The sequence below is a fragment of the Crocuta crocuta genome, unplaced genomic scaffold (assembly GCF_008692635.1).
Source record: "Crocuta crocuta isolate KB4526 unplaced genomic scaffold, BGI_CrCroc_1.0 scaffold273, whole genome shotgun sequence".
NCBI classification, from domain to species: Eukaryota; Metazoa; Chordata; class Mammalia; order Carnivora; family Hyaenidae; genus Crocuta; species Crocuta crocuta.
In genome coordinates this window covers 482,471-497,531 of record NW_027529425.1, presented here as the reverse complement: position 1 = coordinate 497,531, position 15,061 = coordinate 482,471, and the positions used below count along the sequence as shown (strand labels likewise).

General features: G+C 39.2%; 1 protein-coding gene across 6 annotated transcripts in view; it reads right to left on the bottom strand.

Moving 5' to 3' along the window:
• ZCWPW1 (zinc finger CW-type and PWWP domain containing 1) overlaps positions 1-15,061 on the bottom strand; it is a 34,049-nt gene that overhangs the window by 883 nt on the left and 18,105 nt on the right. For 5 of the 6 annotated variants that reach the window (XM_077758632.1, XM_077758633.1, XM_077758631.1 and 2 more), the window contains 9 exons: positions 14,695-14,811; positions 13,835-13,955; positions 12,509-12,584; positions 12,005-12,109; positions 10,486-10,569; positions 9,563-9,638; positions 9,032-9,132; positions 781-841; positions 150-284 (listed from right to left, as the gene is read on the bottom strand). In XM_077758632.1, coding sequence (XP_077614758.1) covers positions 150-284; positions 781-841; positions 9,032-9,132; positions 9,563-9,638; positions 10,486-10,569; positions 12,005-12,109; positions 12,509-12,584; positions 13,835-13,955; positions 14,695-14,811 — 876 coding nt within the window. The remainder of the gene's footprint in view (positions 1-149; positions 285-780; positions 842-9,031; positions 9,133-9,562; positions 9,639-10,485; positions 10,570-12,004; positions 12,110-12,508; positions 12,585-13,834; positions 13,956-14,694; positions 14,812-15,061) is intronic. The other variant, XM_077758635.1, reaches the window with a different exon arrangement.

Here is a 15,061-nt window from a genome sequence, read left to right as displayed (position 1 = left end):
AGTGCGTGCTGTACTCTGCAATATGAGATGTCTAATTTTTTGTCTTTTTAAAAATAATGGAAAGCCGTAAAGTTAAGAAATGACCCAAGGAAAGGAGACATAGACTTGAACCTCATTTCCCACAGTTTTACCCACGCCTTGAGCTTTACCTGGCTGGTCAGGCTCTGAATTCCTGTGTCCTTCTTTCCTTCCCATTATGAGTACAGGAGCTGCTGCAGATTCACTTCCCAGAAATCTCTTCGTTGTCTTCCTTTGCAAGGTACCATCTCGTCCATCTGCTATGCCTGCATCACCCCCACCAACAACCATGAAGGACATTTGTTTACTTCTCCCTAAATGATAGCTCAGCAAGGGTCTGTAGACTTCCCACAGTTAGTCTCTGCCCTGCATCCTCTGTTCATTCTCAATCTAGTGAGGTAGTTTTTGTTTTCGGGTTTTTTTTTTTTTTGGTTCCTTCCATTTTCCTAAATATTTCTCCCTCTTTTTTTATTCTGGATCTTCTCTTGATATTTTTCCTCATAGCCTGCCTTCTCCAGGAAGCCATCCTTCTTGGCTAAGAATTTAAGAAATTCACTCCATCTTTAACCTAAGATTTTATAATCAGTACACAGAAGCAAGGAGGTTATGGCTTCCCTGATGACACTAGTAAGAGTCTTGACTGTTTACAAATTTTAAAGTTGAGACAGGCAGTAAGATCTGGTGACCTGCAGACCCCTCCCATTGTCTGCTTCTGCCCTGCCTTAATGGTAGCACATACCTGTCCCCAGCTGTCTTGCTTACCTCTTGCCTTGTTTTTTTTTGTCTGAATTTTGGCTGGCTTGGGACTGGGCAAAGTTGAGTCCTGAGAATGGGAAAGAAAAATAAGAAAATATAAATGAAGTCACATAATTGTGTTTCTAATAGACTGGGATGCTATAAAAATGGGTTGGGGGGTCAATTGGATTCTGTGAGGCTGATACTGTTTAAATGAATGACAACAAAGATAAAAATGTTCATCCTTCGCAGGGCACCTGGGTGGTTCAGTCAGTTAACCATCCAACTTCAGCTCAGATCATGATCTCATAGTTTGTGAGTTCAAGCCCCAAGTCGGGCTCTATGCTGACAGCTCAGATCCTTAAACCTACTTCAGAGTCTGTCTCTCTCTCTCTGCCCCTCTCTTCCTCATGCTCTGTCTCTCAAAAATAAACATTAAAAAAAATTTTTTTAATGTTCATCCTTCTCATTCTATTTGATACTAGTCAGTACAGGGCTTTATGTACAAGAGAAGGAAATAAAGCTAGGCCATTAGCATGATGAAAACTGGTAAACTAGGGGCACCTGGATGGCTAAGTCAGTTAAGTGTCCAGCTTTTGTTTTTGGCTCACATCATGATCTCATAGTTCATGGGATTGAGCCCCAAACAGCACAGAGCCTGTTTGGGAGTCTCTCTCTCCCCTTCTCCTGCTTACACACACTCTCTCTCTCAAAATAAATAAATAAACTTTAAAAAATGCTGTAATAGAAGTGAAGAAAATGCTTTTGATGGACTTATTAGTAGACTGAAAACAGACAAGGAAAGAATCTCTGCACCTGAGGCTATCTCAACAGAAACCTTCAAAGCTGAAAAGCAAAGGTAACAAAGACTGAAAAAAATAAATGAACAGCATATCCAAGAGTCTGAGACAACTATAAAATGCATAACATATGTGCAGTGGGAATACCAGAGAAGAAAAAAAGAAAGAAACCCAAGAAATATTGAAAACAATAATGACTGAGAAGTTTCTCAAATTAATGTCAGACACCAAACCACAGATTCAGGAAGCTCAAAGAACACCGAAAAGGATAAATGTCCAACAACTATACCTAGGCATATTATTTTCTTTTTTTAATGTTTTATTTATTTCTGAGAGAGAGAGAGAGACAGTGTGAGCAGGGGAGGGTCAAGGAGAGAGGGAGATACTAAATCCGAAACAGGCTCCAGGCTCTGAGCCGGCTCTCAGCACAGAGCCCGATGCGGGGCTCGAATCCACAGACTGCGAGATCATGACCTAAGCCGAAGTCAGACGCTTAACTGACTGAGCCACCCAGGCACCCCAGCCATATTATTTTCAAACTACAGAAAATCAAAGATAAAGTCCTAAGGATTAAGGTGCACTTGTTGTGATGAGCACCAGTTGATGTATGGAAGTGCTGAGCCACTATATTGTATACCTGAAACTAATATTACACTATATGTTAACTAACTGGAATTTAATAACTTAAAAAAGAAAGAGCCCTGAAAGAAGCCAAAGGAAAAGAACACCTCACCTGATATGCTAAGGAAGGAGAGAAAATGGAATCATATAAGGTACGCAATTAAAACCACTTAGGGCAGAAAAAGAGCGGAAGACAAAAATAAGAAGAACAAACAAGGGCAACAAATAGAAAACAGTAACAAATATAGATATTAATCCAACTATAGTAATAATTACTGTGAATGTCAATAGTCTAGAAGTACCAATTAAAAGTCACAGATTATCAGAGTAGATTAAAAAATAAGACCCAGCTATATTTTGTCTACCAGAAGTCTACTTTATTTTTTTTTTTAATGTGTATTTATTTTTGAGAGAGAGAGAGACAGAGAGAGAGCCCGGGAGAGGCAGAGAGGAAGAGAGACGGAATCTGAACTAGGCTCAAGGCTCCAAACCATCAGCACAGAGCCCTACGCGGGGCTCAAACTCACAACTGTGAGATCATGACCTAAGCCGAAGTTGGACACTCAAATGACTGAGCCACTCAAGAGCTCCAAGAAGTCCACTTTAAACGAAAGATATACATATATATATAGATTATAAAAGCAAATTAAAAAATACACCATGCTAGCACTAATCAAAAGAAAGCAGGAGTACCTATGTTAATTTCAGACAGAGCAGACTTCAAAACAAGGAAAGTTCTCAGGGATAAAAAGGGCATTACATAATGATAAAGAGGTCAATTCTCCAAGAATTTTAACAATAGCAGAATACATATTCTTCTCAAGTTCACATGGAGCATTTGCCAAGACTGACCACATTCTGAGCCATAAAACAACCTTAACATATTTAAAAGAATAGAAATCATACAATGTCTGCTCCCAGACCATAACACAGTTAAACTAGAAATCAGTAACAGAAAGATAAGTGAAAAATCTCCAAATACATGGAGATTAAATAACACACTTCTAAATAATAGATGAGTTAAAGAAGAAATCTCAAGAGAAATTTTAAAATATTGAACTAAATGAAATTTAAAACATGAACTAAATGAAAAGGAAAACGCAATTTATCAAAATTTGTGGGATACAGCAAAAGCAGTACTTACTGTGAGGGGAGTACTTACTGAGAGGGAAAGTTAGCACTGAACACATATATTAGGAAAGAAGAAAGATCTAAAATGAATAGTCTAGGGGTGCCTGGGTGGCTCAGTCGGTTAAATGTCCGACTTCGGCTCAGGTCATGATCTCACCATTCGTGGGTTTGAGCCCTGCGTCGGGCTCTGTGCTGACAGCTAGCTCAGAGCCTGGAGCCTGTCTTTGGATTCTGTATCTCCCTCTCTCTCTCTGACCCTCCCCTGCTCACGCTGTCACTCTCTCTCAGAAATATGAAATGAAATGAAATGAAATGAAATGAAATGAAATAATAAAATTATGGGCGCCTGGGTGGCTGAGTCGGTTAAGCATCCTACTTTGGCTCAGGTCATGATCTCACCATTCGTGGGTTTGAGCCCTGCGTCGGGCTCTGTGCTGACAGCTAGCTCAGAGCCTGGAGCCTGTCTTTGGATTCTGTATCTCCCTCTCTCTCTCTGACCCTCCCATGCTCGTGCTGTCTCTCTCTGACTCTCAAAAAAAATTTTTTTAATAAATGAAATAATAAAATTAATAATCTAAGTTTTAACCTTCAGAAACTAGAAAAAGAAGAGCAAGTTAAATCCAAAGTGAGCCAAAGAAAAGAAATAATAAGAATTGGAGCAGAAACTGATGAAATTGATAGCAGGAAATTAGTAGAGAAAAATCAATGAAACAAAAAGCTGGTTCTTTGAAAAGATCAATAAATTGGTAAGCCTCCAGGCAAGCTAACTAAGAAAAAAGGAGAAAGGACACAAATTACTAAAATCAGAAAATAAAAAGGAAGTTATCACTAACAGAGTCCAGGGACATTAAAAGAATAATAAAGGCATACTATGAATAATTCTTTTCTTTTTTAATTTTTTTATTAAAAATTTTTTAAATGTTTATTTATTTTTGAGAGAGAGAGAGACAGAGCACAAGCAGGGGAAGAGCACAGAGACAGGGAATGTGAAGCAGGCTGCAGGCTCTGAGCTGTCAGCACGGAGCCCAATGCAAGGCTCATGAGATTATGACCTGACCTGAAATCGGACGCTTAACCAACTGAGCCACCCAGGCACCTCTGAATAATTATTTTCAAACAAATATGATAACCAAGAAGAAATGGGCCAATTCCTTAAAAGACACAATCTGACAGGGACGCGTGGGTAGCTCAATCGGTTAAGTGTCTAACTTTGGCTCAGGTCATGATCTCATGGTTTGTGAGTTCAAGCCCTGTGTCGGGCTCTGTGCTGACAGGTTGGAGCCTGCCTGGAGCCTGCTTCAGATTCTGTATCTCCCTCTCTCTTTGCTCCTCTCCCACTTGTGCTCTCTCTCTCTCTCAAAAATAAATAAACAGTAAAAAAAGAAACTTTAAAAGACACAAGCTACCAAAACTCACACAAGAAGAAACAGACAATCTGAATAAGGTCTATAACAAAATTGAATCAATAATTAGTAGTTATCCTTCCAAGACAGAAAGCACCATGCCCATGGGTTCACTGGTAGATTCTACCAAACATTTAGGGAAGAAATTATGCCAATTCTCTATAATCTCTTTCAGAGAAAAGGAGAGAATATTTCCTAACTCATTCTTTGAGGCCACCATTACCTGAATATCAAAACCAGACAAAGACNTAGAAATAAATAAAACATTAAAAAAAAAATTAAAAAAAAACAAACAGACAAAGACATTATGAGAAAAAAACCACAGAGCAATCTCTTATGAAAAGAAATGCAAAAAGGGGCGCCTGAGTGGCTTAGTCGGTTAAGCGTCCGACTTTCGCTTAGGTCATGATCTCGCGGTTCGTGGGTTCGAGCCCCGCGTCGGGCTCTGTGCTGACTGCCAGCTCAGAGCCTGGAGCCTATTTCAGTCTGTGACTCCCTCTCTCTCTGACCCTCCCCTGCTCACGCTGTCTCTCTCTTTCCTAGAAATAAATAAAAATATTAAAAAAAAAAAAAAGAAAAGAAACGCAAAAATACTCCATGGTGATGGCCAAAAATATTAGTAAATTGAATCCAACAATGTATAAACAATTATACACCATGAACAAGTGGGATTTATTCAAGGTATGAAGACTGGTTTAACATTTGAAAATCAATTAGTGTAATCCATTATATCAACAGGCTAAAAAAGAAAAACCACATGATCATATCAATAGATACAAAAAAAGCATTTGACAAAATCCAACATACATTCATGGTAAAAATTGTCAGTAAACTAGAAAAAGAGAGTAACTTCCTCAAATTGATAAAGAATATCTATCAAAAACCTACAATTAACATTATACTTAATGCTGAGAAACTAGAAGCTTTCCCACAAAGATTAGGAACAAGGCAAGGATGTCCCTTCTCATCACTCCTTTTCAACATCATATTGGAAGTTCTACCTAATGCAGTAAGACAAAAAGAAATAAAAGGTACAGATATTGGGAAGGAATAAATACAGTTGACCCTGAAACAATGCAGGGGTTATGGGTGCTGACCCTTCGCACAGTAGAAAATCTGTGTATAACTCTAGACTCCCCCCAAACTTAAGCACTAATAGCCTACTTTTGACTAGAAGCCTTACTGATAACAGATGATTCATATGTATTTTGTCCATTGTGTATATTATATACTGTATTCTTACAGTAAAGGTAGAGAAAAGAAAATATTAATCACAAGGAAGAGAAAATACATTTACAGTCCTCCAGTGTATTTATTGAGAAAAATTCACATATAAGTGGACCTGCATAGTTCAAACCTGTGTTGTTCAAGGGTCAACTGTAAAACTATCTTTGTTTGCAGATAACATAATCACCAATACAGAAAATCCAGGGAACTGACAAAAACTCCAGAACTATTAAGTGTTTACAGCAAGGTTTCAGGATACAGGTTAATATACAAAAGTCAATCACTTTCTTATATTCCATCAATGAATAAGTGGAATTTGGTATTTAAAAACAATACCATTTATATTAGCACTGAAAAAACTAAATACTTAGGTATAAATCTAACAAAATATGTACAAGANATAAACCATTTGTAAAAAAAAAATATATATATATGTACAAGATCTACATGAGTTAAACAACAAATTCTGATGAATAAAATCAAAGAACTAAATAAACAGATATTCCACATCTGTGGACAGGAAAACTCAATATTGTTAAGTGTTAGTTTTTCCCAGCTGAATCTAATAGGGTCAATGCAATTTCAAATAAAATCCAAACAAGCTATTTTGTAGATATCAACAAACTGATTCTATAGTTATATAGAAAGGCAAAAGACCCAGAATAGCCAACAAAGCTGGAACACTGACCCTAGCTAACTTCAAGACTTACTATAAAGCTACAGTAATCAGGACAGTGAAATCGGCAAAAGAACAAATAGGTCCAAGGGACCAAATAGAGAACCCAAAAATAAACCCACATAAAACTAGTCAGCTGATCTTTGACAAAAGAGCAAAGGCAATGAGTCTTTTCAACAAATATGCTGGAATGACTAGACATCCACATGGAAAAAAATGAATCTACACATAGACTTACATCTTTCACAAAAATTAACTCAAAATGTATTATAGATCTAAGTGTAAAATGTACAACTATAAAACTCCTAGAAGATAACACAGAATATCTAGATGACCTTGGGTATTACAATGACTTTTTTTTTATGTTTATTCATTTTTGAGAGAGAGAACATGCAAGGGGCAGAAAAAGAGGGAAACAGAGAATCTGAAGCCGGCTGCGTGCTGTCAGCACGAAGCTCAATGTGGGCTCAAACCCACAAACTGTGAGATCATGACCTGAGCCAAAGTCAGCTGCTCAACCAACTAAGCCACCCAGGCACCCTGACAATGACTTTTTATATACAACATTAAAGACATGATCCATAAAATAAATAATTAATAGGCTGACTTCATTAAAATTAAAAACTTCCAGTCTGCAAGTGAATGAGAAAACCAGACACAGACTGGGAGAAAATATTGGTAAAAGATAAACCTGACAAAGGATTGTTATCTAAAATATACAAAGAACTCCTAAAACTCAACAATAAGAAAATAAACAACCCAATTTAAAAAATGGACCAAACACTAATGGACAAGTCACCAAAGAAAATACACAGGTGACTAGTAAGAATATGAAAAGATGCTCCAGATAATATGTCATCAGGAAAACATAAATTAAAACAACAATGAAATACCACTACACAACTATTAGAATCGCTAAAATCTCAAACACTGACAATACCAAATACTAGCAAGGATGTGGAACAATAGGAAATCTCATTCAATGCTGGTGGGAATGCAAAATGGCATAGCTACTTTGGAAGACAGTTTGGTGTTTTCTTACAAAACGTAAATATGCTCTTACCATACAATCCAGCAATCAAGCTCCTTGCTATTTACCCAAAGGACTTGAAAATTTCTGTTCTCACAAAAACCTGTAAGCAGCAGTTCATAGCAGCTTTATTCATAATTGTCCAAATTTGGAAACAACCAAGATATCCTTCAGTAAGTGAATGGATAAATAAATGTGATACACCCAGAAAATGGAAAAATGCAGCAAATATATATATATGTAAATGTAGAATGTAAATGTATATATGTATATATGTGTATATATGCGGGTGTATATGTATGTGTGTATAATATTATATATGTGTATGTGTGTACATTGTGTGTGTGTATATATATATGTGTGTGTGTGTTTGATCCATTTTTTAAATTGGGTTGTTTATTTTCTTACTGTTGAGTTTTAGGAGTTCTTTGTATATTTTAGATAACAGTCCTTTATACACATACATACACACACACACATATACATTGTGTGTGTATACACACACACACACACACACACACAAGCTATCAAGCCATGAAATCCATGAAGGAAACTTAAATGCATATTACTCAGAAGCCAGTCTCAAAAGGGTACATACTACATAATTCCAACTATATGATGTTCTGGAGTGGCCAAAACTATGTAGACAATAAAAAGACCAGTGGTTGTCAGTGGTTGCAGGATGAGGGATGAACAAGTAGAGCACACAGGATTTTTAGAGCAGTGAAAATACTCCATATGATACTATAATGATGTATACTTATCATTATATATTTGTCCAAACTCATTGAATATAACACCACCAAGAGTAAACTCTAATGTAAACTATGGACTTTGGGTGATTACAATGTGCCATTGTCAGTTCATCAATTGGAAACAAATGCATAACTCCGGTGGGTGTTGATAATGGGAAAGGTTATGCATGTATCGAGACAGGGTCTGGGAACTCTGTACTTTCCTCTCAATTTTGCTGTGAACCTAAAATCACTCTTTGAAAAAGTCTTTCAATATTTTTTAAAAACCTATATTTTGTATGCTTGAAAAGACCCACAGGAAACAAGTGAATGAATATCTTAAGTGTGTACACAGGGGAGAAGAGAGCGTAAACAGGCACCCTGTTATTCTCTGAAATTGCTCCAGTAAGAACCAAAGAGCTACACTGGTACCTGGGATGATAATCAAGAAATAAATTCCTAGAAATGTGAGACATTAGAGAGAATAACTTGAGGAAAGAAAAGGGTCTCCTTCCCTGAAGACCCCTAACAGATAAGACCAGCTAGTCAGGTCCACCTTGAGTCAGGCACAGGATGGTTCCTTAGTAAACATAAATCCATGCTAACCAGACATCCTACAGGAATCTCCTAAAAGGAATCCTCAAGATCACTCTTACTTTTTCCTCTTCTTTCTCCTCCTCCACCTCCTCCAACGCTGACTCTTCCCCTTCTTTCTCCAAGCAGAAATCTTGGCTATTAGCCCCAGTAAGCATTATGTCTAGAGCAGGAATAGGAAAGAAAGGCTAAAGAATTTATCCAATAAATTAGAGGATGAGTTAATGGAGCTGATGCCAGAGAAGCAGTCTTCTAACTCTGCCTTTCATGTCCCAGTGGCATTTCCTCCATAAAACACAGCCCTAGATTACCATGGTTCCCACCTTTTCCAAATACCCACCACTCTTTAACATGTGCCCTCCCCATCATCCTCTTTTTGTCTCCAGTCTTCTCTTCACCCATCCATCTTTCCATTCATCCCTCCCTCCCAGATACTTGGTCAATGGCATTTATGGAAAGTCTCTTATTATAGAATCCAGAACTAGGTGGATAATATTGGATATAAAATGAAGTTTCAGTTGCTGCCCTCATGAAGGATCACTTCCCTCTCTACATCCTCTCTCCACCTCCCTCACTAGTCCTTATCCTCTTACCGATTCTACCTTTTCCTTCTCGACTATTTTCAGATCCACTGTATCGGCTCCAGAAACCAAACAAGTTAACCCGTTCCTGAGGGAATCAAGAAACAAAAGCATCATCCACTATTCTCCCAGGGATGACTTTTGCCCTCAGTCTTCAAGGCTTTAGCTATGGGGATGCCTGGGTGGCTCAACTGGTTAAGCGTCTGACTCTTGATTTTGGCTCAGGTCAAGATCTCACAGTTCATGGGATTGAGCCCCACATCAGGATCTGTGCTGACAGCACACAGCACGGAGCCTACTTAGGATTCTTTCTCTCTTCCTCCCTCTCTCCCCTCTCCTGCTTGAGCTCTCTCTCTCTCTCAAAATAAATAAATAAACATTTAAAAAAATACTTTAGTTATGGACTTTATATTCATATTCCATACCATTTTCACTTGAAATTTCATATTCTGTTTATCTAAATTCTATGAAGAGAAAACACTATAATACATTATAATATTAACTTTATATTATATATTTACATAATGTTATATAATTACATACTGTAATATATTATTATAATCTCTTTTTCCAATTTACTTATAATTGTCATTCTTCACTGACCCCCCAAAGGCAGAATTTGAGGGTAAACACTGTGTATAAAAGAGAGGCTAAGACACATACATCTGAGATCTAAAGTTAAATAGGGAGGTAGGATGCCCCCTACTACAAACTATCTCTATGTAGGATGAAAGAAGATCCCATTTGTCCAAGGGTAGGGAAAAGAATGATTTAAGGAGCTAAGGGAATCTGGCCTGGAAAGAAAAGACTAGTTCTAAGACTAAGACTGGATGATGGGGAAGGACAAGCCACTTTTCTGTAGCAGAGAGTATATGGTTTGCTTTGTGTCCCAAGTCTCAAAGACGAACAGGTATGTAGTCTGAATGCTCTCCCACCTGAATACTGATTTGTTCTGCCTCCTGAGCCATCATCAGGGCTGCCCCCAGTTTCTGGCTGCAATCCTTGTTCCTGCACTTTTTCTGAAATAGAAGATTAGAGTCAATGATAAATATTAGAGAAGTAACTCCAACATACTGCTACTCACCAGGCATGATCTTTTCTGGCTTCTGATATTGACATGATACTCCTATTCTTAATCTTTTGGGCTTAGAGAGATAATGTCCCTTTATCCCCCACCCCCCAAAACACCTTTCACCAATTCCTAGCAATATTGTTAACCAACATTTTGGAGGCCTCTCCAAAGTAAATCTCATGGAAATTTGAAAAGGCAAGATTAAAGGAGCTCAAGTAATTCCACTTTTAAGCTTCTCACGAGTTTCTTCAGATCCAGCTGCCCGATTTAATACTCACTGCCTGATTTTCAAAGGCCCCAGAGCTGCTAGGCCTCTGCTCATTTCTTTTGCTTTTTTTAAGTTTATTTGAGGGGCGCCTTGGTGGCTTAGTCGGTTAAGCGTCCGACTTTTGCTTAAGTCATGATCTCGCGGTTTGTGGGTTCGAGGCCCATGTCGGGCTCTGTGCTGACTGCCAGCTCAGAGCCTGGAGCCTGTTTCAGAGTCTGTGACTCCCTCTCTCTCTGACCCTCCCCTGCTCACGCTGTCTCTCTCTCTCTCTCTCTCCTAGAAATAAATAAAACGTTAAAAAAAAAAAAGTTAAAGTTTATTTGAGAGCAAGGGAGCATGAGGGAGGGGCAGAAAGAGAGGGGGAGAGGAAATCCCAAACAGGCTCCATGCTCATACCACAGCCCAACTGGGGGGTGGAGGGAGGAGGGGTACTATAGGGGGAGGCTCAAACTCATGAACCATGAGATCATGACCTGAGTCAAAGTCAAGAGTCAGATGCTCAACTGACTGAGCTACCCAGGCACCCCTCTGCTCATTTCTAAGGCTGACTGAAAATGATTATAGGGAGGAAATATTTTTTAGTTAATACTTTTAGTTTCTCAACCAGGAGAGGTTTTTGCCTCCCAGAAAATACTTGGCAATGTCTAGAGACAATGTTTTTGGTTGTCACAACTGAGTCCAAGGGCAGTAGTACCCTTTGGCTAGATGCCATTAGAGCCCAGAGAGGCTGTTACACATTCTAAAATACATAGGACAGTCTTCCACAACAATTATCTGTCCCAGTGTCAGTTGTCAGTAGTACTAAAGACTGAAAAACCCTGAGTTAACCTGTGTCCTCATTTCTGCCACACCTGCCTTGGCTAAACTGTAGAAAATTGCAGTCTTCAGGAAGGCACCCTGCCTGCAGCAAGGAAGGAGACTAAGAAAAATCATTATCCTGCTGCAAACCTGATAGAAAGAAGCATCCCTCATGAATAACCTCACCCTTGCACACTTGGTCAGACATGGGACTTTCTCCCAATACAGCTTCCCCTGGGACAAAATCAGGTTTAATAAAGGGCAGATTTCATTTTTAAGTTCCCTGCATCACAACTGACTCCCAAGGATTGCTTACCACTCCAGCTAGCTCCAGGGACAGCTCCTGGAAGTTCTTCAGCATGTTGACTGGGATCCAAGCACGAGAAACTGTCTCTCCAAAAAATGTCACGTGGTACTTAGACTGAAATAAAAAAAATGGTTCTCTTATGGTCCCTAGTCTTTCTCCTTGCTTTGGCCCTCTAACCAGAAAAGGTGGGGGAAGAACTGAGGATTCACAGGGAAGAATCCTCATCTGATGCCATAAATGTGACCCATCTACCCCACCTCAGACTGCTGTTCTTCCATTCCGACATCAGGGATCCTAACCAAAGCATATTTATCACAATCACAAATGTCCTAGTGATGACTAAATATTTAATTAGATACAAGTTTTTATTCTATATGTGAGTACTTATTTCTGTGTTTGTCATTCTAGCTAAGTGTTGGTTTCTACTCATGTCTTCTGGCTATATCTATGTTTCTAACTCTTTGTTCATTATTTTGGCCTGAGAACCTACCTACCTGAGCCAGGAAAACTCACCGGCAGGGAATCAAGATGAGAAGCAAAAAGAAAATATTCCCCCAGGTCAGGATCAGATTCTACCATGCCTGGCCACCTGGAGAAGACAAATGGGTATAGGAGACAGAAGAGGAAGGGTTTAGATGGTTTAGAGGAACAGAGCACAAACTCACCAATACACATGTACATACAAGGACAATATGTTTTGCAAACAAATGATCTCAAAGACCCCCCCTTTGTTGTTCTCCCCCAGTAGTCACTACCAAATGACTAAAGTGACTCCTATCAGTGTACAAAGAAGCTCAGAATCTTCCTAGTAAGAGTATATTTTTTTTCAGTAGGCTCCATGCCCAGAATAGAGCCCAACATGGGGCTTGAACTCAAGACCCTAAGATCAAGAGTCAGATGCTTGACCAACTGAGCCACCCAGGTGCCCTAAGAGTATCTTAACCTTCTAGGCTTTTCATCAATCCTGAGAAAAAATCTGACTAGGGACATCTCGAAAGAAGAAACTATTCTAGTCTTCTTTGTTCTACTTTATATCTCTCTCATATATCAATGTTTTAAAAATGCCATCAGGGCACCTGGGTGGCTCAGTCAGTTAAGTGTCCCATTTCGGTTCAGGTCATTATCTCACAGTTTGTGGTTCGAGCCCACATTGGGCTCTGTGCTGACAGAGCTGTGCTGCTCAGAACCTGGAGCCTGCTTCACATTCTTTGTCTCCCTCTCTCTCTCTGCCCCTCCCTCACTCATGCTTTGTCTCTCTCTCTCTCTCTCTCTCTCTCTCTCTCTCAAAAATAAAGATTTAAAAAAAAATTTTTTAAGGGGTGTCTGGGTGGCTCAGTTGGGTATCTGACTTCAGCTCAGGTCATGATCTCATGGTTCATGGGTTCGAGCCCCACGTCAGGCTGTGTGCTGACATCTAGTTCAGAGCCTGGAGCCTGTTTCAGATTCTGTGTGTCTCTCTCTGACACTTCCCTCTTCATGCTTCCTCTCTCTCTCTCTCTCTCTCTCAGAAATAAATAAAACATAAAAACATTTAAAAAGTTAAAAAAAATTTTTTTAATAAATAAAATTGCCATAAAGCCATCTTCTGTTTTCTGCCCACTCAGAGTAGAATTGTCAGATGTTTTTTTCCAGGAAGATACCACCTCCACTGTGAAACCTCTAGAAAACATGTTCTTTCAAGGCCTCTCAGTTTGGTACTTTATCTTTTCCCTCGTCCCTTGTTCTTTCCAAGGCAGGTATCATTTCCATTATAAATGCTTTCTATTTCCTTCCCTCTTTGCTTGAATCTACCACTCCCAAGTTCATGAAGGATGCTCTGACTATGTTATGGTGCCCTACCAGGGATAACCATATTGCTTGGCCCAGATGATAGATCCTGGAATGTAGGAGGCATAAGCCACATCACTCTCACACCCTGTCCAGGACTCCTCAGGGATGTCACAGCGATTATATTTAAAGTCTGCCAAAAAAAAAAAAAAAAGAGAGAGAGAGAGAGATGGAAAGAACGTCATCAGGTAAAAATCTAGAGGAGGGCAGGAGAGAGGACAAGAATATGCAGCAGGTGGGACCAAAAGGGCACCTGAAAGACAGACATGGATGAAGAACAAAGACCCACAGAGTAAATGCAGCTACGGCTAGAATAAGAGTGCTGCCTCCATATACTGTACAGACAGAGATTCCAAACTTCTGCCTGGCCTACATTATCTGACCCTACTTCTATCTATATAACATCATGACAGTAATTTCTCTGGGACTCTGTTATCTCAGCCATAAAATAACTGGGCTGGGTTAGATCATCATAATCTCTTCCAAGTGATTTCAAACAATTTAGAATTCTAAGCCACTGGCTCTCTCTCTCTCTCTCTCTCACCTGCTTCTCCCCATGTATCCCATATCCCTTCTTATCCACCAACCCAACACCAATAACCTAATCAGGACCAGAAGGGTCAGGTTAATGCTGAAGATGGAATCCACTTAGAATGCACATTTAGATTCCACGTCCCTCCCATAATATAACTCTTCAGGGTGTCTTCTTCTAGCCCATTATGCCAGATTCACCTTGATATGACAAGGAAGATCCCTTCCTCTCTCCCAAACACTACAAGGACCCCTGGGATTATAACTGCATCTATGACATAATAATCTAAGGGAAGAAAAATAAAAACAAAAAGGAAAAAAAAATCTACAGTCCATTCTACCTGTATTCTGATCACAGGACCAATTATCTGGAAGCATTGAGGGGTCAATGTTCCCACAAAGTCGCCTCCACTTCTCACAGTTTGGGGAAGAACACTGGACCCAGACAAGACACTGGCCTGCAACAGAAAAAAACAAAAACAAAAATCCTGAAGTGAGACAAAAATATGCTCTTCTTTCTTCAGTCCAACTAAAATCAATATACCCTTGCTAAAATCATAGAGCCTTAAGGGTCAACTAGTCTAATCCTAGATATATAAGTGGGAAAACTAAGCTCAGAGAAGATAATTGACTTGCTGAAGATCAGTCTTAACTTGGTGGCAGAGCTGAAATTGGATCCCATTCTCACATCTCAATCTTTCCTATGCC